The sequence below is a fragment of the Lynx rufus genome, unplaced genomic scaffold (assembly GCF_022079265.1).
Source record: "Lynx rufus isolate CCGP_SWC_20201006 ecotype Redwood Valley unplaced genomic scaffold, mLynRuf1.p SCAF_3, whole genome shotgun sequence".
Lineage (NCBI taxonomy): Eukaryota > Metazoa > Chordata > Mammalia > Carnivora > Felidae > Lynx > Lynx rufus.
The window spans coordinates 132,225,692-132,249,196 of NW_025814845.1; the positions used below are offsets into that span (position 1 = coordinate 132,225,692).

Consider the following 23,505-nt stretch of genomic DNA (forward strand, 5'->3'; position numbering starts at 1 on the left):
TGATTTTGAGCCATACTATTTGTTCCCTGAAGGGAAGGCACTTTGATTCCAGTTCCAAGAAGAAATCATGCATAGAATAAAATTATAAATTTCTTTTCAGATGTTCCTGAGAAAGTCAATGAGGGAAATGTATGTTAATCTAATCTGGCCTAGGCATGCTGCCATGATTTAGTTATCATAAATATTAATTTCTGTGCCTGAAAGATGAATAAGGCCAGTGAATTTTAAATGGAACAAAGAAAATGTTTTTAAGAAGAAAGAAATAGTCTGTATGAAATATACCTATTTGCAGTAATCATTTTTAATTCTACCCACTAATGTGCAAACTAAAACACTTAAACTTTCCCTGTCTTTAGGCTGATGGCTTTTCTATAATTCTGTCATAGTATTATTAACACTAGCTCAAGATGAAACTGTGAAGCACTGATAGTAATACTTTGGTAGAGTTTTAGGGAGATTGTCAGCTTACAAATAGGTTATACAACTATAACTAGTCTCATAACAATTAGGCAAAAGAAGTTATGTAATTTAACCAAACATAGTCTAGCCATTCTTTATTTTAGTCAAAAGTCTTGAGAATTTATAGAACTTAGAACTTAATTTTAGACCCTTATAATATTCTTGAGATGCTTTAGAACATATTTTCAATATATTTATTAACAGGAATATTAATTTTCTGTTTTTTTTCCTATTTGTAGATAAATAACTGTATATCTCAAGTTTTCTTTGTTCCGAGTAATTCAGAAATCAGTCTCTGCTATAATTCAAATATCCTGTTATGATATAGATATTAGAGTAGAATAACTTTAAATAAAACAGTATTTATATAGAATTCCCACTGTCCATACAAGTTTATATTCTGATTAAGGGATAGAGGTATTTATAGATAGTTTTATGGTAGTTTGTGTGGAAGGGAAAAGTCATTTATTACCTCAAGTAATAGTTTTTCCCCTAATTAGAATATGGTATCAAGAGACCAAGCACATGAATTTGTGTTAGGTTTGAAGAGATTCATTTCACCTCCATAGTTGTCACATGTATTTTCGGTGATTTTTAAATTTTAAATTGATCTGTTAATTTACAAGTAATCAGAATTAATGCAAAACTCTTAGTTGTAGGGAAGACACAGGTCAAGTTGAGAGATTGAGACATCAGTTACTATTACTGAGTAAACAAATCTAAAAATCTCCTCAAATCATGAGTCAGACCATGTCATGGATTATGAGTTACTTCTGGCTGTCGCTAGGAGATGGCTTAATATTATTCATTGTCTTATGATGACACTAAAATAATCAAATCTTATATTGCACGACTTGAGCTATTTAGCTTCTTAATGGATGTATGTTTCTAGGCTTCATAGGTTACCAAATATTAATTCTTAGAGTTTTGAAAGCAGAAGATCCACACTAACTGTGAGTTACTTTAGACACATAGAATGAATGAGTTGAAAACTCAACAATTTCTTTAAATACATTCTTATTAATTTTATATGTCATCTCCATATTCTTTGACATGATCTGCCAATACATGTTAGGTATAGATATATCACTTGAAACCCATTTACAAATTGTTATTTATATATTGAGAGATGGAACAGTATATCAAGCACTTGAAATTTCAGTATGTGGTAAATTTCATGATTAAATAAAAACAAAATGAATAATTTATTGCTTAGAAGTAAGGAATCCCACTTGCAAGTGCTATGTGATAATATATAGATAGCATATTGAACATCATCCATGCATATAACATTTTTAAGAGGTAACAAGGAAGAGTTAGTTGCGTGAAGATTGAAATGTGGAAAAGTAGGGCTGAGATAGTAGAAGAGGTTTAGAGAATTATCTTTTTTTCCTACTCAGAAGACTGGATAGATTTAATAACTGTTTTCAAGCACTTTGAAATCTGTTGAATTAATCATGATGACCAGCTGTATGCTCTGTCTTCACTGATGATGAAAAACAGGAAGAGGGTTTGAATTATATCATGGAAAGAGTTAATGTATTTATGGTGAATGGAAATCATGGGTGACCCATGAAGTTTTTAAAGAAGTTTTGTCATTAATCGATTTTTTTTACAAGGAATGTGGTCTTTTGTTTAAAGTATCCCTTCAGAAATTCTTATGTATCCTACGTTTTTTGGTATAAGACTAGACAGAGGAAACTTATTGTTGTTTTGCCAAAAATCTGAAATTCACTTTAAGTTCAATTTATGGCTCAATTTTCCAATTTGAAATGAAAATAAATTATTTTCAATTTTCATAATGAAATATTTTAAATAAAAAATAGAGTGAATAAAAGAAGACACCCAAAGACTCTTTTTTTATTTTTATTTTTTTGGAATGTTTTTTGGTTTTGAAGGAGAGAGAGACAGAGTGTGAGCAGGGGAGGAGCAGAGAGAAAGGGAGACACAGAATCCAAAGCGGGCTCCAGGCGCTGAGCTGTCAGCACAGAGCCCAAAGTGGGGCCTGAATTCACATACTGTGAGATCGTGATCTAAGCTGAAGTCGGACGCTTAACCAACTGAGCCACCCAGGTGCCCCGACCCCAGGCACTCTTAACTCGGCTGTGTTAATGACCAATATACAAGGAATCCTGTTTTATCTATATCCTTTTGCCCTTCGCAATTATTTTGGAACCAATACTGGACATCATGTCATTTCATCTGTACATATTTCAGTTTGTATTTTGAAAGAATACTCTTGTTTTCAACATAACCACAATATCATTGGCATATGCAGGCAGATTAACAGTAATTCATTAATATCATCATCTATTTTTCCCATAGGTTATTTGAATGAAGATAAAAATGAGGTCCATATCCCCCAATTGTTTAATATATCTCTTAAGTGATTTGTAACATAATGTAGAGTTTCAATTTGATGGTTGCCGACATTATGATATTTAGTGTATTACTCTGCTGTATATTCCTTATGGATTGCTGGGTAGATCTAGAAGCTTGATAAGACTCACGTTCACTTTTTTGGCAGGAATACTCCACAGATGGTTTGAATATTCCTAGTTAGAGACATGTAACTTCTGTTCATCTCTTTTTGTGTGTTGTTAGCAACAGTTAATGATCGTAACCTTGATTCATTGATTCACTACGTGTACAACATGGTCATAATTCTAAATCTATATACCTTCATCATTTATTAGCTGGAGTCTTTCCAAAAAGGAAAACCTGTCTTAATTAATTATTATCCTGAGTATAGTTCGTATAGGAAGGGCAAAAAAAAATGCATGTTTCTCTTCCTTTATTTACCAATTTCAGAATAGTAAGTCAGCTCCTAGTATCCCTCAAAGACAACCAGATATTTAGATATATATTTAAATGTCACTGACTCAATTTCTTTGCTGGTCATCAGTCTGTTCAAGTTTTCTATTTCTTCCTGTTTCAGTTTTGGTAGTTTAGATGTTTGCATATCATTAAGAATTCATGGATTTAAAATATTTTATGTATTTAAAAGTCTTTTGCAGTTGTTATTCTTATTGATACCCAAATTGCCTCATCTTTACTTAAAGTGATCTTTATTACATTGGCTCCTGAGTCCTTTGACACAATGCTGGTAGTTTGGGAGGGCTTCCTTGCATTTTGTATCACAAGGTGTTCTAGGCTAATCTTAGGTATGCTTGGCTGGTGTTTAGGCAGTGAGAGTTTTAATGATGTTTTCCAGGTACTATAGTTTTAACATTTAATATGTTTTTTTTTATTTATTTTTTATTTTTATAAAAACATTTTTATTTATTTATTTTTGAGAAACAGAGAGAGAAAGTGAAGGAGAGAGTGAGCACATGAGTGGGGGAGGGGCAGAGAGAGAGAGTGAGGGAGAGAGAGAGAGAGAGGATCTGAAGTGGGCTCCACACTGACAGCAGCAAGCCCGATGTGGGGCTGGAATTCACATATCATGAGATCATAACCCCAGCTGAAGTAGTCAGACGCTTAACCAGCTGAGCCACCCAGGTGCCCCTATAGGTTTTAACATTTAGAATACATTTATTTTTGCCATAGTAAATGGATTTAATTAAAGTTTAGTACATGAATAAAATTTATAGAGCACATTAGGTAAGTCTCACATTTTATGGGTAAAAAGGAATCAGCATTCTTCTGAGAAAGATGCAGTTCTTTCTGGAATCGGGAAGATGATGTGATAAGCCCTGAATTCTTTTTGGAGCCCAGATTCTGTGTTGTTCATTAAACTATTAATAGAAATGATGCATTTAGGTTGGCTGTGAAGAGCTGGAGTGATGTGGAAGACAAGTTTATGTACTGCTTTTCCAAGTGCTAAGCTGCAGATTTAACTTTAGGCAATAAATTCACAAATTGAGGTAATGTACAAACAATTAAAAATAAAAATAACATTTTCTCAGTCGTATGATGCAATAAGCAAAATTACTACTAAATATGAAACTGGTCTCATAGTTTGGGAAATTAAGTAAATGTAACAAGTCTGTGTTAGAAAACCAACTGCTACCATCTGGTTGATAGGTGAACATTTTAATCCCTATGGGATCAGTCCCAATAACAATAACAAAAAAAAAAAAACGATATAACAGAGGCTGAGGAGAAGAAACTGCTGATTGGGAGACATGACAGCCTCCTCGAGATTATTTGCTCCTGTGCTCACAGAGACTCATGTAGATTTGTCTCCCTGAAAGTGTTACGACCTGCTCAAGGATGTTAATTGGAAATGATAGAACGTCATACGTAAGGGAACAGTCTTTTCCATTCTGTAAGAGAAAGAAATGTGTGCTCTGTCTTTGTATTTCACTTTAACCAAAGGTATCACAGACATTACTCTTTAGTAACACCAGAAAAGAAGACAGCTGAGAGAGCTGAAAGAAGGGGAGACTATTTATCCCTCCAAACTCTTTCCACCAGAAGAATAGCATGTGGATAAAAGAGTTTCTGATGTGAAGTGGAAATAAGTCAATGTTGATAAAAATCGTAGCCGTAGCTTTTTAGAGGAGTCAATATCCCCTTGGTTGACGAAAATAGCAGCCTTAAAAATATATCCGCCGTCGATTTCACAACATAATTCTGAGTTATTTAAGTGTCTTTATTGGTCATCATTTTTCTTTGCCTTCCTAGGCTTATCAACGCTGCAGGCAGTGCTGGACTCCGCTGCTGAAAAGAAATGGCAGGTGACTGCTATCAATGTGGGAAATATTAACAATGACAAGAAAGATGAGACGTACCGATCACTTTTTCAAGATCTGGAGTTAAAAAAGGAACGGCGTGTCATCCTGGACTGTGAACGGGATAAAGTAAACGACATTGTAGACCAGGTTGGCTATGCTCTGTTTTCTAATGGCACCAAATATAGAATGTGCGTGCAATGTCAGCATTTGCAATGAGTATTTGTGTGAGGTGCTTGAACAGCAGTTTTTACTTTATGGTTTATGTAGGATGCAGCAGGGATCATCAATTAAATTATCTCCGGCTTCAGTTAGCAATAGCAGATGGTCTTCAATAATGCTGACACATCATACTAATCATTAAATATATTCGATATGTAATTCCTGACTCTTACGCTTTATATAAGCATTACCTTAAACTTTGATATTTTTAGTTGGAAAATTAAAATTTTACTTGTTGAACTTTTTAGGCATAAAGAAATAGCCACATTAAGTGAAATTGAGGCTGGGTTCAAAGGGAAAAGTGAGTAGTTCATGAATTCTTTGGCAAAACATGGAGTACTTCAATCATTAGAGTGCAGTATGGAACATTAAGTCTATATTGTTGTCTGGATGCATGTTTGTCTTCAGAACAGATGGGTGTGTATATGTTTTTCCAGGAATCATGGTTTTCCTCCTAGTAGGTAGATTTTATATCACCATAAAACTATTAATCTATGAAATTAAAATATGTAGGAGAGTCGTATTCAGTCTGTGTTTGCTGTTTGAGAAGTTTACCATACGTAATGATGTTTTATCTGTGCTTATTACCACACCACCTTGATTCCATTTAAGATTTTTTGGGAGGATAGGACAGCCATACAGTAATATCCTACTGATAAAAATAAAATCCACTGTATCACATAGATAAGGTAAGTGACCAGGGATGTTGCTGAAGCAGCGGAAGCAGCATCATAATTTACTAAGTTAAGGTTTGCTTCACTGGATATCTGCTTTTCCTAACTTGTAGGTGTGTGTGTGTGTGTGTGTGTGTGTGTGTGTGTGTGTGTAGTAGCTTCTAGGGATAATATAGGATTGGAAGAAAAACATGCAGTTAAGCATGCATTTCTTGGCCCTTTCAGCCTTTGAGGAGACAATTAGATTCACTAATTTGTATAACACAAAGCATTTTGAAAACATAAATGTTGATGAAGCCTTAATTGATATGTAATAACACAGGCCCTAAGACATACAAAATGGATCTCACATAAAATATTAAATAACTGGATAAAACTAACTTGTTATTGAGAAAGGGCTAAATGTTATATGCCAGAGAGGTGAACATTTCAGTAGAAAAGTCTTAGTTCCTGTCTCAGGAGATGAAGTTAGGGTTGTTTTTAACCCGAAGGCCTCTTGTTCAAATGTGAACTTCAACAACTCATTTGAATTTCATAGGAGATTCTCATTAAAACTGAATTTTAATAATAGTCATTAGTCTTTTGTTTAAAGAATTTATGTATTCATGACTCATCATATTAAATGTTGGTGAAAGCTGTTTTGAAAACAATTATTTCTAAAACTAGAAGAGAGAAACTATAAGAGAAATTGGGAATACATAGAATGTAATGTTTTGAAACAAATATACGATGATTAAATACATGTCTATATGGACATCCGTTCAAAATGTACAGAGATTTTGCACATGCATGTTATTTGTGTTTTCATAAGACACTTTTGAATGTATTAAATGAGTGTGTACAGTGGTTGATTGCATCATTCAGCAAACATTTATTTCAGACATCCTCTGTGTCTAGAATGAGAGACACAAAGAAGGAAGAAAGAGTGGTAACTTGGGGCACCTTAGTGGCTCAGTAGGCTAATAAGCATTCGACTGCAGCTCAGAACATGATCTCATAGTCCGTGGGATCAAGTCCCACATCAGGCTTTGTGCTGGCAGTGTGGAGCCTGCATGGGATTCTCTCTCTCTCCCTCTCTCTCTGTCCCCCCCCCCACCACTCTCTCTCCCTTTCTCTCTCTCTCTTTCTCTCTCGAACTTAAAAAAAAAAGAAAGAGTGGTATTTGTACCCCATGAACTTACTGTTTAGAGATGAAGACCAATTTTACTTGTCATATTAGAGTATTACAATTTATACAACAATGTGGTCGAAGAGCCTAGAAGAGAAAAACTATCTTAACAGTGGTAGGAGGATCAATGAAGGGTTCATGCACATACTGGCAGCATGTGTCTGGCTTGGGTTCCTTCATTTACTCATTCAATTCATTTCCTTGATTTTCTAATGTTTGCCAGAGAGGCACCGTGTAGATCCAAGAAAGTAATGTTAAGCAAAACAGTCAAAACCCTGTTAAGGTGAATATTTATGATATATTTACAGAAATTAATGCATAAGTATAATAATGGTATATCTGACAAATGAGAACAGGATGTTATGAAAAAAACGACAGAAAAAATTTAGATTAGGAGATCATGGACGGCCTTTGGGGAAAACAGTTTACCAAGCAAAAAGTGAGGTTGAAGTCCATTTCAAGAAAAGGAAACACTGTTTACTTATTCACTCTATTAATACTTATAGGAGAACAGAATTGCTGAAACTTTATTTCATAATAGCTTAAAGTTAGAAAGAATCACTTTGTTGATTATGCATGTTTTATCATTCAATAAAACCTCAGAGTTATTTATTTCTAGTTGTGGTTAGATGGGAAAGACCTGATCCATTAGAAACATTGAGAAATCAATATAAATTTGCTATTGTTAGTGCAATGCTAATGATTATTGTAAAGCAAAAATGTGAGTTAGTATGACCAGCACTAATTCCTATTTACGGGTAGAGTTAGTGAATTGTCGTATCTCCCCGCTTTCTCCCAGGGAACACTTAATTCAAGTAAGGGCTACTGGTAGCACCGTTTATACAATGTTCTGTTGTTGTTGTTGTTCCCAGAAGAAAGACATGCATGAGTCAGAAAGTAGAATGAACAGTAAGCAGAATCAACAGATGTCAGTAGGGTATGTGAGGGACACAATCAACTCAATTCAAGTGATGCTAATTAATATATTTTTCATCCAGAAGGACATCTGTTCCTTCAATACAGAGGGTTCATTTTCTTGAAAAAGGTGATTTAGTTTACCTAAAAATGGGTTAAAAATAATACAAGCCCTAACTCTCTTCCAACTAGCTATCACTTAACCTCAAAGGGATATTTGGTGGAATGCTTCCTAGGATTTTGCCCTTGTTCTTTATCTAAATGCATTGCTTTGGAGTACCTGACTTTGTCCAGGATAAGAGAAGGTCAGAGAAGTCTTCTCCCAGGAGGTAACATTGGGTTGAGATTCCTTGTGCTTGTAGCATTAATAAGACAAATGATATGATAGTGGAAAGAGCTTTCCTAGCAGAGGAAACAGAATATATAAAGCCCTGAGGTGATGGAAAGAAGCCCTTTTGTGCACAAAATTACTGAAAAACAGGGCCGACGAGGCTCCAGTGTAAAAAGTGGTAAAAGCCTGGAGAAGCTTGCAAGATCATTGGACTTTTCAGCATAAATTAAGGATTTTGTCTCTTAACGCTGGAAGCAATGGGAAGCCACCAAAACAGTTTAATTAGGCAAATACGCTAATGATTTGAATGTTTGTCTATAGCCCAGGTATTTCATGCTTTCCATTGATGTGACACTTTTCTTAAAAATAAAAATTACGTTTTCATACCTAAGTGCTAGGACTACCACATGACCATTTTACCAAATTCAACTCTCTTTAGTTGATGTACAGGTCAGTGAAAAGTCACATTGATTCAGTAATATCCCAAACTGACGTGAGCATTACCAAAATGACCACTTGTTCCATGATGTGTGTATCTCACCATTGATTTTTGACTTAGATTTGTGGAGAAATATTAGCTTCTCTGATACTTTGCTGCCTCGAGCTGGAAATAATAATGTTCATTGGAACTAAATTGTAAGCATTTCAAGATTCTTAAGATGGGAATATTATTTTATAGTTTCATATAAGAATTCTTTTATATACTTATTAATATTTTTTAAATGTGTGTACTACTATAAATCTGCGTGTCAGTGTGTGAATATAAAATCTCAGATGTTGGTTTCAGCTGTTTAAGGGTTTAATGAAAAAATAGCTTTTGTAGGAAGAAAACTATGGCTTATTATGGATTCATACATGTTTTTAGTTTTATATTTCTTAAGATCTTGTGATCTTATTTTCACTATTGACAAAACTGAGGTAATTATGTCTGTTTAGTTATTGACTTCTTGAAAGAAGTGATGATAAAGCACTAAAATGTATTGTTACCTTTTTCTGAGAGAAATAGTCACTGTTGTGATAATTATATCTTGTCAAATATGACTCCTCATAGAATATCAAAAAACATAGTAGATAAAATTCTATTGTTTTTCGCATTTGGGCCATAACATCAATAATTTTACATTTATGTTATTTGCATTTATTAAATAATGGTTTCTTTATCTTTGTTAGGTTATTACCATTGGAAAACATGTTAAGGGTTACCATTATATCATTGCAAATCTGGTAGGTGAATTAATTGATATTTATTATTTTAATAGAGATGTTTATTAATTATAAAATAGTTGTGAATGATCAGCATTTATCAGTGGTATTTTTAAAAACATATTGTGATTCTATTAATTAGAAATGATATTTTTTCTGAATTTGTTATGTTTTGGATTTATTTCCTATTTTACATTTTCTAATCAATCTCCTATTATAAATTATGTAAGAAATTAGAGAACGATATTTGACAAGTTTATAAATTGTCTTAAAAAGCATATTTAGTTATGGAAAAGTTTCAAAAATACATAAAGGTTAATTATTCAAATTTCCTCTTGGTTTTCATTGTCATGGTGTTTTTACATTTTTCCTTTCGTTCATTCCTCTAAAGTTTTTAGTATATATAATATTTGAAATAAATGCCCATTTGCGAGAATATCTCAGTGAAAAATTAAAGCTGGAAATGTCAGGAATATTAATATATTATATATTATTTATTCCTGATTATCTACTTACTATGTAAGCAACACAATGAAATTGAATTCCTATAGCTGATGACTTTTTCATTGGGATTTCTGTCAGATTATGATTATACTGAATATCCAAGTGGTTAATTGTATCTCTCTCTTAAATATAATCAGAGCCCTTTAGAATTATCATTAGACATTTTTTTTTTCAAAATAGTTTTTAGATCAGCAGTAAAATGGTCTTATGCCTTTATCACTGCAAAGGTTTATGTTCTTTAAAGAGGTATGATCTTCCTTGATGAGAATACCACCTTCCCCAACCTCTGAAAAATAGTGGGAAAAGGAGGGAAAAAATAAGAGCTTATTCTAAAAAGCATAATAGGGCTTGGGAAAGTTTTCATATCTACATAAGTGTAGATTTATTTCATAGTTTCTGGAATATCAGATTATTGTAGCAGAAGACATTATTGTTGGTAATCATGGAGAAAACAAAACAAAACAAACACCTCACAACTGATAAATACTGTTTTCACTAAAAGGTGGCCGCAGTGATTTAAAATATTAAATCTCAAACTTACATGCTACTGCTAGAAGTTGGTTGTTCAGGTAAAAATTCTGTTTGCCCATGAAATGGCTAACTACAATAAAATTCATCAGAACTTACCCATTAATATGTTATTACAGATCCGAAATGACTTCCCACCTGAGCAGCGAGGGTTAAAATAGATAAAACTCTGTATTCACTCTTTTCAGAACTACATTCTGTGCAGGGAACAGCCTGGACAGTTAGTCCCCTGTGTGAATTGTGCCATTTGATGAACAACACAGAGCCACATTGAAAGCCGTGATCTTTAAAAATGTCCAGATGGAGAAGATTATATTGGAACATTGAGAAATAATGACAGAAGGTGGCTCATCAATTTGAGAGTTGATATCTGATTCTATGAAAAAGGAAAGAAATGTACGAATGACCAAAGTAAAAAGATTTAAAAAAAAAAATCAAAAAACAAGTTCATGCCGCTGTCATGCTTCTAGGGAGAAAAGTGCCTAATACTTTATCTGAATTCAAATTGTGTTCCTCCTTTTCTGAATACTTGGTATCTTCACCATATGGAACTTCTAATGAATCAGTAAATTCAAAGAATCTGAGAAAAGCTGTGGTTTCTGAGAACTAGAAGACATTTGAAAATTCCACTGACATTTCAAATTGAAGAATGCCATTCAGAGTGGAAGCACTTTGGTCTTCCAAAATCTTGATTGGAAATGTCCCCTTTTTCCTATCCAGTGTGTGTTGAGAGTTAAAGGTGGTGGTTACGAAAGATAGTAAAGCCCTTTAGATACCACTCTTGATTAATTTCCTCAGGAATTGGTAAATGCTTGATTAAGCTCCCAAACACAGGTTGTGAGTAAGTTCTTGATACAGCACTTAAGAGGATGATTTGTGCATAATGTGACCAAGAAGTGGGCGTAAAGGGATCTAGTTTTCATTTCCTCAATCCATAGATACGGACAAAAAGTGCTGCAACCAACCCATCCCTCCCAGACTATCTGCCTTACAGTGTGAAGCACATTCATCAGGGAGCCTCCCCCATGCACATGGAAATTCCAATAAAATTTTTTTAGTGTCTTACTCTTAAATAGCTGAATAGAATTAGGCATTTGTGAAAAGTCTGGGCCATGAAGGATATAATATAAAACAAACAAATAAATGAATGAATAAATAAATAAATAAATAAATAAAAGTAAAATAAACAAAAACAGGGCAGGCAGATAACACAAGACAAATGTTTAAAGTTATAATGGATATCTGCAGAGAAATAAAATATATTTTATCCAAAAAGAAGAGAAAGAGTGCATTATGAAAAAGAAAAAAAAAAAACCTCAGAGAATAAGAAAGAGTTATGGGAAGCTAACTTTTTTTTTCCTAAAGTAACAAGTAAAATTATGTGACTTTGAAGATAAGCTTAAGAAAAGTCTTTACGATTATGTAACAAAATGACAATACCGTATGAAATGCAGGGGAACCTGTAAAGGGACTTAGACATTTACTCTAAAAGTTGCAATGTGGTAATAATAGGCATTCTGGAAAGACACAGTAGTGAAAACGGGGGTAAGAAATTGTCAAAGAACATTCAGAAAAATTCCCAGTACTGGATGACACAAATGTGCCCCTTGAGTACAGAAAGCAATGAAAGAAAAGAGACTTCCTTTCATATTTCATAGAAGATGTCATCATGACATTTCAGGGAAAGATAGATCTTAAAGATTTTGGACAGGTGGGAGGTGTAGGTAGAGAGGGGTACAAAGGAGGTCAAAATTTTGTATTTATTACAAAAAATAATTAGGAATAATGATATTGTATTTTTCAATAGAAACAATAGAAGTCAGAGGAACAATGTCCTCAGATTATAAAAGTTTGAGCTTAAAATTCTGTACTTAGCCAAAATACTAATCAAGTGTCAGAGCAAAATAAAGATATTTTGAGGGGCGCCTGGGTGGCACAGTCGGTTAAGCGTCCGACTTCAGCTCAGGTCACGATCTCGCGGTCCGTGAGTTCGAGCCCCGCGTCAGGCTCTGGGCTGATGGCTCAGAGCCTGGAGCCCGTTTCAGATTCTGTGTCTCCCTCTTTCTCTGCCCCTCCCCTGTTCATGCTCTGTCTCTCTCTGTCTCAAAAATAAATAAACGTTAAAAAAAAATTTTTTAAAGATGTTTTGAGACATTCAGTGTCTCAAAAAACTTACCTCCAGTGTGTCTCAGGAAACTATTGAGGGCTCCGAAAGAAGGGAATAAAACATGAAAGAATAGTAATCAAGGCAGCCAGATTCGGAACTAGTCAGAAACATGGTGAAGGGACACTCCAGGGTATTGTTGCAGAGAAGACGGAAAGAGGAGCCAGTTCAGATCACAGCGTTTAAGAAGTTCTCCTGTAAATTAAATATTCAGAAAAAAAAAAAAAAAGAGAAGCAGATTACTTGATATGTTTGAATATGTTATTTAGAAAAGGAAAGATTTACTTGTATAAACATGAAAAGTTCCCATGGAGCAACTGGAAAAAACTAAAGATAGGTATATAGAAAACTATAGTAAGTAGTGAAAACTGTAGTAGTGAAAAACTGAAGCAATTATTAATGTGAGAATGAAATACCTTTCATGAAGGAAAATGCAGCCTCAGCACATTATCTGGCTTTGCTCTGAATAACAGAATTGCAAATATGAAAAGCACGAATGTGAAATGGATGAGGAGGTAAATGTGGATGAATTGCATACGCATCTGACATAAGCAAAAACTCAATAAAAAATATCAAAAATGGATAAATTAAGAAAGCATATGTGGGGACGCCTGGGTGGCTCAGTCGGTTAAGCCTCCGACTTTGGCTCAGGTCACGATCTCATGGTTTGTGGGCTCGAGCCCGTGTGGGGCTCTGTGCTGACAGCTCAGAGCCTGGAGCCTGCTTCACATTTGGTCTCCCTCTCTTCCTGCCCCTCCTCGTGCTCTGTCTCTATCTCTCTCTCATAAAAAAAAAAAAAATTATAATTAAAGAAAAAAAAGAGCATATGTGTCATGCAGAAATATGGAGATAAATATATGAAAAACAAAAATTATTGAAATTGATTGTTTTGAAGCAGCTTAATTGAAACAGGGTTGGGCAGAGCAGAGAATCAGCAACTTTTGTTATATATTTTTTTGCACTGTTTGCATTATTTTGATAAAAAGAAAAAACAAAATCATGAACCAATAACAAAGTAATTATCCTTCTTTACACAAATATATTAAAATATACTTTCTTAATATCAATAACAAAGACAAGATTCTCCTATATTTTGGATTCAGGGATAATTTCAATCCTTATGCACAATAATAAGGAGTAAATGTATGAGGTGAAAAAGTTAATAATTGTGATTTGTTAAAATTGTGATTTCATCTTGTGATTTCATCTTTGAGAGAATACTCTCAAATTGAGATAGAATTTATGACAGCACAAAATTTGAAATCAATGGAAGTACCACATAATAATAGTTTTAGTAATGACTGAATTCATTCTAATAATGCAAGAGATTGATTTTTAAAATTTAATACATTTTATAAAAAATTAAGTTCCATACTTAATATGAAATTGTTTGACTGTTCTCAAATAATGACTAGTCATTTAGTACCCACCATTCTTATTTTAAAGGTGTCTTATCACCTGAGAGAATGAACAATTTTAATAGGAATAACTTGCTCACAATGGTGTAGCTCCCAGAGAACTAGCTTTACATTATTAAGTATCTGTAACCATGTGGTAGTTCTCTGTTGTAGAATCAATAAATAAAACCCGTCCTTTTCCATGGAAGATTTCTCAATAAAATGGAGAACTTTTATGTGAGTACAACCAATAAACATTCATTGATTAAGGACCTACTGTGATTACAAGATGATAGTAGGTATTGGTGCCGAGTACTGGCTGATAGATGCATGAAACATTTCCTATAAGCTTTTGATCTCGTGTGCTCTTTGACATCTGTAAAACCTCAATGTATAGGTTATTTTGTAAATGTTCTCTTTGATTCCTAATGGAAAGCCTGACATGTGTTCTATGTCTAGGGCTTTACTGATGGAGACCTATTAAAAATTCAGTTTGGAGGTGCAAACGTCTCTGGATTTCAGATAGTGGACTATGATGATTCCCTGGTATCTAAATTTATAGAAAGATGGTCAACGCTGGAAGAAAAAGAATACCCTGGAGCACACACGACTACAATTAAGGTATGTATCTACCTACCAATATGTACATCTACCTCTGTGTCTATGTATTTATATATCTGTATCTGTATCTGCATCTGTATCTGTCTATATCTAACTGCTAGCAAGTAGCCTGTTCTCTGCAACACTCTAGGAAGATAAAAATCTGTTTGTTCTAGTACTTATAAAAAATGCAATGCTTCATGTAACCAAACAGAGAATCTTTGAATTCTAAATGCAGTGCACTGTTCTGTTGGGAGCACTACCCAGATTCATCTTTTATTCTCCCCATGGAGACTTTACTTGTTTATTCAGTGTATTTTATTATGTGTCCACCTGCATACATATATTTACCTCCAAATATTAAATGTCTCTGCTGTTGATAGGAAGGTTTGTTTGTTGTTGTTGTTGTTGTTGTTTTTTCTTTTTTGGTCACCTTATTGAGAGCAGAGACAAGAGTGGATCAAAGAAAGAGTAAGTGGAATGAGATGATCACATTCTTTATGCAACTAGATTTTTGAAAATTAAGAGCTTCAGAACATAATGCAAAGTATTTCAAAGGCATAATGATTTTGTTTGCTTGTTTGTATATTATTAAGCAGATTGTGTATCAACCAGTCAGGGACAGTATTATTTCATTTGCTCTCACAGTTATGTTTATACATCAGAGAGAGGTTTTCTTGTTGTTTTCTGCACATAATGGAAAAAAAAAACAGATATGGATGTTTGGCTTTAAATTTGGGTCTGGCTGTGAGACTGGTCCTACGTAAGGATTGAAGTTCTCTACTTTGGGGTATATAAATGGATCCTGTTAATTTTAAGTTAAATTCCAGACAGCATCTCATAGAATGTTAAAGAATAACCCAGAGTTCATTTTTTTTTTCTCAAAACTGTGCGGCTTCTTGTTTAGTGACTTTGACTCATACTCCACATTCACACTGCTTATAACAATATTGTGGGCTTGTGGGAGTGCCGTCATGTAGCAAGGCTGATAAGAAGGAAAATGGACACCTAGTCTTTTCGTTGATGTCAGGGTACATCTACACCTGTGCTCAGTAAAAGTCTGACTGCTGACCCTTGTTCTGTGGAATTGCAGGTTTCTACCCATTCCAAGATGGTGCCTTTTTAGCTCTCAGATGAACATTGCATGTGGCATTCATCCCCAAATAGAACTAACATGCTCCTTTTGAATACTCTGGTAGTCATCATGTTCCTCCACTGCTGCCTATTGTGAGGAGGATGAGAGCAAAATGAGATGATTATTGTCCCAAGGAAGTTGTATCATTATGGAAGTTCATGGGTCATGCATCAAAATACAAGGCAAACTTGGGGTATGAGACATCTTTGGCAATGCACTCTATTAACAATCTTGCCAGATTCTAGCTCCAGATTTTGCTCTGTTGGAAGCTTGCTCCCTTCCTGCTGTAGCATTTCCCCCTGTAGTGCCTTTCTTTCAGCTGCTTCTGCCAAGTTTCAGAGAGATCGTGATGGCCCTTTGGTGTGCAAACAGCATACATAGGGTTATAAGTTTAAAAAAATGTAGGTTCTGATTCAGTGTTTGACCCCAGTTAAAGATTCAACACCATTTACAAAGACAGCACAGCTTTGGAAACAAAGGCTTCCGTAGGAGACACATTTTTTACAGCCTTTGAAGCTTGATAAAAATTAGTCTGTGCAACCAAATGGCTTTGGGTAGGAGTTCATCTCAACACAGACATATTGCTCATTTACTAAAGCACCAGGGACTGAATTAAAGAAAAAAAAAAAAAGCTCTTTGATAATCTGTAATCTAATGGAGGAGACTAACATGTCAATAAGCAAATACGATAAAGGATGATGCATATAAAATATGCCATCTCCCTGCATACGATTAGGACAACATGGGGGAAGGGATGTGAAGGAGGGCCTTCCGAAGATGGGGCATCTGAGCAGGGATGTGCCTGGAGAAAAGGGTGTGCCTGTGTGAAGGAGCCTGTACACTGACTCAGAAGTGACCCAAGGGCATGACTGAGTCAGGAAACTGTACTTGTTTGTTTCTTTGTTTGTTTGTTTTTCCACTGTAGGAATTTAAAATATTTGGATTGGGTGGGAGAGGGACATATTGTGGGAGTTGTCAAGAGATAAGCCTCTTCAACTGTCAACAGAGGTAAAAGGTAGGAATTAGAAAACAGGGCTTTCAAGATTTTTTCTGCTTCCATGGGCAGAAGAAAGGAAGAAAGGCCATATAGGGCATGATATAGCATTTTCTAATACAAACAAGTAGCATATTTTCAATATATGATCTGTTTAAGGAAGGAGAGTAAAAATATTTCCCAATGAGATTATTTATTTTTATGTTGTCTTTGGGTCATTGTACCAGGTACATTGCCTGATCATTTAAATCACATTTTATTATTACTACAATAAAAATTTAAATTATAGGCATAAAAATCTGCAAAAATGCAATTCATTACATAAAATTCTCACTATGGCTAGGCTTTGGAAATAATATTGCAAATTATAAGAGTATTAAGTAAATCATTGTTTTAAAGTCTTAGTCTTCTCCAAAAGTTAATGAAACTTCCATAGTTTCTTAATTAAAATCATTCTTATTTGATGAATAAAAGTAAAATATAAATGTTTCAATATCAACACATGTCAATAACTATGAAATATAAATTACAAATGTTAAATTTCTTCATTCTTATATTCTGTACAAAAAATAACTCTAGAGTCATGGCACTGAGATTTTAAATCTGGCTCACCAATTCACTAATTTCAGGCAACACTCATTCATTCATTTATTCATTTATCAATTCGTTTATCCACTCAATACTTATTTATTGAGTTTTTACTCTGCAGACTGGCACTGTTCTAGGTGTCAGAGAAATGACAAAGTTCTAGTCTTTGGGGATTTATAGTCTTCAGACTAGAAACTAGCAATTGCCTTTTAGCAAGGATGGAAATTGTCTTAATGACATCCCAAAGTCAATATATTCTAAACTAAACTTTTGATTTCCCACTGCTGCTCCCTCTTCAGCACCTGCAAACTTCCTTCAACAATCTTTCTACCTCATGTGATGACAACTCCATGTTTTCAGTTGTTACTTGACCAAGAACTTGGAAATGGCCTTGACTCCTCTCTTTTCCCTGCAGTCCACATCCAATCGTTCAGGAAATCCTATAGGCTCTGCTGTACTTCTTAACCCCTCTTCTGTAACCACCCTAAATCAATCACCATCGTCTCTCTGCGAGGATTATTGCAATGGTCTCCTAGACTGGTTCCCTGATTCCACATTTGCCCTTATCTTTCATGTTTGTGGTCCTTTTAAAACAAATTAACGTTATCACTGTGCTGCTTTAAGCCCTCCAATAGCCCTCTGTTTCACATGGGGTAAAAGCCAAAGTTATCTCTTTGAGGCCCTAAATACTGTGTCTCCCAGTCACAAGTGACTCATCTCTTGGCATTCTCCCCCTTGCTCATGCAGCCTCAGCTACATTAGCCTTTTTGGTGTTTCTTAAGCACGGAAGGCACTTAGGGTCTTTGTGCTGGCTATTTCCTCTTCTGGACTGTTCTCCCCTAAATATCTGCATGGCTAAGCCTACGTCACTCTTCAGATCTTTGTTCAAATGCTATCTTCTCAAGGAAGGAAGTGGCAGGCTTTCTCTTTAAAATTGCAATCTTGGGGCACCTGGGTGGCTCAGTCAGTTAAGCATCATACTCTTAATTTCAGCTCAGGTCATGATCTCACAGTCATAAGATAGAGCACCACATCAGGCTCCCTGTTGAGCATGGAAACTGCTTGGGATTCTCTCTCTCTCTGCCGCTCCCCTGCTCATCTCCCTCTCTCTCTCAAAAATAAATAAATAAACATTTAAGAAATAAATAAGTAAAATTGCAATCTCTTCATCCATCAGGGTACGTCCATTGCTAGCTTTCCCTGCTCTAGTTTTTGTCATGATTACCTTCTAGTATACTGCTTTCATAATTAATATATTCATTACATTGTTCATTGTCTGTCTACTCCAACTTGAAAGTAAGTGCCACGGGGGCAGGGATTTCTTTGTTGTTTGTTTACTGATATATTCCAAGCTCCTAGAATGAGGCCTGGCACATAGCTGCTATTTAACAAAGGCTTTAGAGGAAATCAAAGATACTGTAGTAGTACCCATAATAAGCTGGTCTACTCCAAGGGCTGAAGTAAGAAAAGGCTTTTTTGAGGAAGCAGTAGTGAATTCAACACTTGAAAGGATGGTAGGGATTAAGAGAGAAAGGACAGTGGCTCCCCACAGAGAAATAGGATATGTAAGGTTCCAGGGCACAGAAAATGTAAATATTTCCATAAGGCCAGAGTCTGGACAGAGGTGTTTTGAGGGAATTCAGACAAATACTACTTTAGAAATATGTGTTAGCCAGGGGTGCCTGAGTGGCTCAGTCGGTTGAGCGTCATACTTCAGCTCATGTCATGATCTCACAGTTCGTGGGTTCAAGCCCTGTATTAGGGTCTGTGCTGACAGTGCAGAGCCTTCTTGGAATTCTCTCTCTCTCTCTCTCTCTCTCTCTCTCTCCCCCTCTCTCTGCCCCTCCCCCACTCATACTTTCTCTCTTTCTCAAAATAAATAAATAAACTTAAAAAATAAAAGAGAAATATGTATGATCTAGATTTTGTGTGCCCTGTAGATTTACGAAGGAATTTTTTTATCCTATTCAGAGAGCAATAGGGAACAACCAGAGGAGAATGAATATCATGTTTTGATACAAGAATACTGACTATACTACCTGGGTGACAACAGGTTGTAGCCTGTGTATGTGATGGTCCGGTAAGCTTTTAGGAAGATATCACAAAGAATCCAGGGAATTCTGAAATGTGGTCATAGCATAAAGATGGAGGGAAATCAATGGACTTGTTACAGTTGGCAATTCTTTCAGATCTTCTTATTTGCAAAATAAATGATTATTGCAAGACTCATGATGATTCTTCTATTATATAGGAATATAAATCCAGTTGAGAGATATCTGTGGGTTAAAAACAAGACTCTGAAAGGCAGTCTGTATCTTTGGTATCTTACTGGCCCCAAATCTCATACACTAGTTTGCACACAGTAGACACATAGATATTTATTGAAATGAAGACTAATGAAATGAAAAATATAAATTCTGAAAATAACAAATCACTAAGAAAGGAAAAAAAAGTAGTTATTGTCCTTATGAAATTTGGTTAAAATTTCTGCTGTGGCATTTGTTATGTCCCTTATTCAGCCCTGGCAGAAAAGTAGTGTTACTTTATTGGTGAAATGTAGAATGACTGTAGTCATCAGACATGAAGCTTCTCGATTTAAATGGTACAATTCAAGTGAGCATTTTGCTTTCCATAAAAAACGTTCCAGAAGAGGCAGATAATGAAGGTGATTTGCCACTATCTCAAAAATAATTTATAAATACTTCTATTTTTAGATAGGTTTTCAGTATTTTCAGTGTCTTCAACAACTTGCCAGATTACAACTACCCATTCTATCTTGTCACATCGACAATTTGAACCTTAGTTCAATTTTTGTGTCCGTAATGTTCTGCTGATGTTAAGGAATTCAACAATAATACGTGACTGACATTTTTGTGGCACTTTAAATAATGACTTTCCCACCAGAATCTCATTTTCCTCAGGAAACGACTGAAAGCACAGACCCAAACTTTTTTAATTGCTGTCCTAAGAGAGTTATTAGGCCTGTCTGAAAATAGCATCATCTTTTTCAGTTTTGTAATTAGCACCGTGCATTATATAGTACCCTGGTGACTTAATAGAATTAATTCTGCTTCTTGAACATTTTAACTGACCAAAACCACTGCTAACACGTCGGTGTCCTCTGCTCCTACTATTATTTTGCCACACAACATCCTAGAGGTTTGACATGTTTAGTTCCTTATATTGTAGGTTTAATTGATTGACTGATTTTTTTTGTCTTTTTATTTTATTTTAGTTATTTTTTAATATAATTTATTGTCAAGTTAGCTAACATACAGTGTACACACTGTGCTCTTGGTTTTGGGGGTAGATTCCTGTGATTCATCACTTACATAACAACACCCAGTGCTCATCCCAGCAAGTGCCTCCTCAATGCCCATCACCCATTTTCCCCACTCCACCATCCTCCCATGGACCCTCAGTTTGTTCTCTGTATTTAGGAGTCTCTTATGGTTTGCCTCCCTCTCTGTTTGAAACTGTTTTTTCCCCTTCTCTTCCCCTATGGTATTCTGTTAATGTTTATAGCAGTGCTTTCAACAATAGCCAAATTATGGAAAGAGCCTAAATGTCCATCAACTGGTGAATGGATAAAAAAGATGTGATACACACACACACACACACACACACACACACACACACACACAATGGAATGTATGCAATTGGCAAAGAGAAAGAATGAAATCATGCCATTTGCAGCAATCTGGATGAAACTGGAAGGTATTATGCTGAGTGAAATAAGTCAGTCAGAGGATAGATATTATATATTTTCACTCATATGTGGATCTTGAGAAACTTAACAGAAGACCATGGGGGAAGGGAAGAGGGGAAATATAGTTACAATTAGAGAGGGAGGGAGGCAAACACAAGACACTCTTAAATACAGAGAACAAACTGAGGGTGGATGTGGGGGTGGGGGAGAGGGGAAAATGCGTGATGGGCATTGAGGAGGGCACTTGGGATGAGTAGTGGATGTTGTATGTAAGCCAATTTGACAACAAATTATATTTAAAAAAAGTTTCTCAAGTTCCACATATGAGTGAAAACATATGATATCTGTCTTTCTCTGACTTATTTCACTTACCATAATACCCTCCAGTTCCATCCACGTTGTTGCAAGTGGCAGGATTTCATTCTTTCTCATTTCCAAGTAGTATTCCATTGTGTGTGTGTGTGTGTATATATATATGTATATATCTCACATCTTCTTTATCCATTCATCAGATGATGGACATTTGGGCTCTTTCCATAATTTGGCTATTGTTGAAAGCACTGCTATAAACATTGGGGTACATGTGCCCCTATGAATCAGCACTCCTATATCCTTTGGATAAATTCCTAGTAGTGCTGTTGCTGGGTCGTAGGGTAGTTCTATTTTTAATTTTTTAAGGAACCTCCACACTTTTCCAGGGGGGCTGCACCAGTTTGCATTTCCACCAACAGTGCAAGAGGGTTCCCATTTCGCCACATCCTCACCAGCATCTGTGGTTTCCTGAGTTCTTAATTTTAGCCACTCTGACCAGTGTGAGGTGGTATCTCAGTGTGGTTTTGATTTGTATTTCCCTGATGAGGAGTGATGATGAGCATCTTTTCATGTTAGCCATGTTCAGTTAGCCATTTGAGTTGTCTTCTTTGGAAAAGTATCTATTCATGTCTTCTGTCCATTTCTTCACTGGATTATTTGTTTTTCAGGTGTTGAGTGTGGTAAGTTCTTTATAGATTTTGGATACTAACCCTTTATCTGATATGTCATTTGCAAATATCTTCTCACATTCTGTCATTTACCTTTTAGTTCTGTTGATGGTTTCCTTTGCAGTGCAGAAGCTTTTTATCTTGATGAGGTCCCAATAGTTCATTTTTGCTTTTATTTCCCCTGCTTTCAGAGATGTGTCAAGCAAGAAATTGCTGCAGCTGAGGTCAAAGAGGTTGTTGGCTGTTTTCTCCCCAAGGTTTTGATGGTTTCCTTTGTCACATTTAGGTCTTTCACCCATTTTAAGTTTATTTTTGGGTGTTGTGTAAGAAACTTGTCCAGTTTTATTCTTCTGCATGTTGCTATCCAGAGACTGTTTTTTTTTTTGTTTGTTTGTTTTTGTTTTTGCCATTTTGTTTTTTTCCATAGAATACTTTCCTGCTTTGTCAAAGATTAGTTGGCCATACATGTCTGGGTCCAATTCTGTGTTCTCTATTCTATTCCATTGGTCTCTGTGTCTGTTTTTGCCAATACTATACTGTCTTGATCATTACAGCTTTGTAGTAGAGGCTAAAGTCTGGGATTGTGCTGCGTCCCACTTTGGTTTCCTTATTCAACATTACTTTGGCTATTTAGGGTCTTTTGTGGTTCCATACAAATTTTAGGATTGTTTGTTCTAGCTTTGAGAAGAATGCTGTTGCAATTTTGATTGAGATTGCATTGAATGTGTAGATTGCTTTGGGTGGTATTGACATTTTAACAATATCTCTTCTTCCAATCCATGAGCATGGAATGTTTTTCAATTTCTTTGTGTCTTCTCCAATTTCTTTCATAAGTTTTCTATAGTTTTCAGCATACAGTTCTTTTACATCTTTGGTTAGGTTTATTCCTAAGTATTCCTAAGTATTCCCGGTGCAATTGTAAATAGCATCGATTTCTTGATTTTTCTTTCTGTTGCTTCATTATTGGTATATAGAAATGCAACCCATTTCTGTATATTGATTTTATGTCCTGTGACTTTGCTGAATTCATGTGCCATTTCTAGCAGCTTTTTGGTGGTCTTTTGGGTTTTCCATGTAGATTATCATGTCATCTATGAAAAGTGAAAGTTTGACTTCTTTGCCAATTTGGATGCCTTTTATTTCATTTTGTTGTCTGATTGCTGAGGCTAGGACTTCCCCAAAGCCAGCAGAAGAGAATTAATAAAGATTAGGGCAGAAATAAACAATATAGAATCCAAAAAAAAAAAAAAAACACAGT

The 23,505-nt window shown here is 35.3% G+C and overlaps 1 protein-coding gene across 3 annotated transcripts in view; it reads left to right on the plus strand.

Annotated features, from left to right (window-relative positions):
* GRIA2 (glutamate ionotropic receptor AMPA type subunit 2) overlaps nt 1-23,505 on the plus strand; it is a 157,275-nt gene that overhangs the window by 90,283 nt on the left and 43,487 nt on the right. For all 3 annotated transcript variants that reach the window (XM_047091454.1, XM_047091451.1, XM_047091452.1), the window contains exons 4-6: nt 5,089-5,285; nt 9,616-9,669; nt 14,701-14,862. In XM_047091454.1, coding sequence (XP_046947410.1) covers nt 5,089-5,285; nt 9,616-9,669; nt 14,701-14,862 — 413 coding nt within the window. The remainder of the gene's footprint in view (nt 1-5,088; nt 5,286-9,615; nt 9,670-14,700; nt 14,863-23,505) is intronic.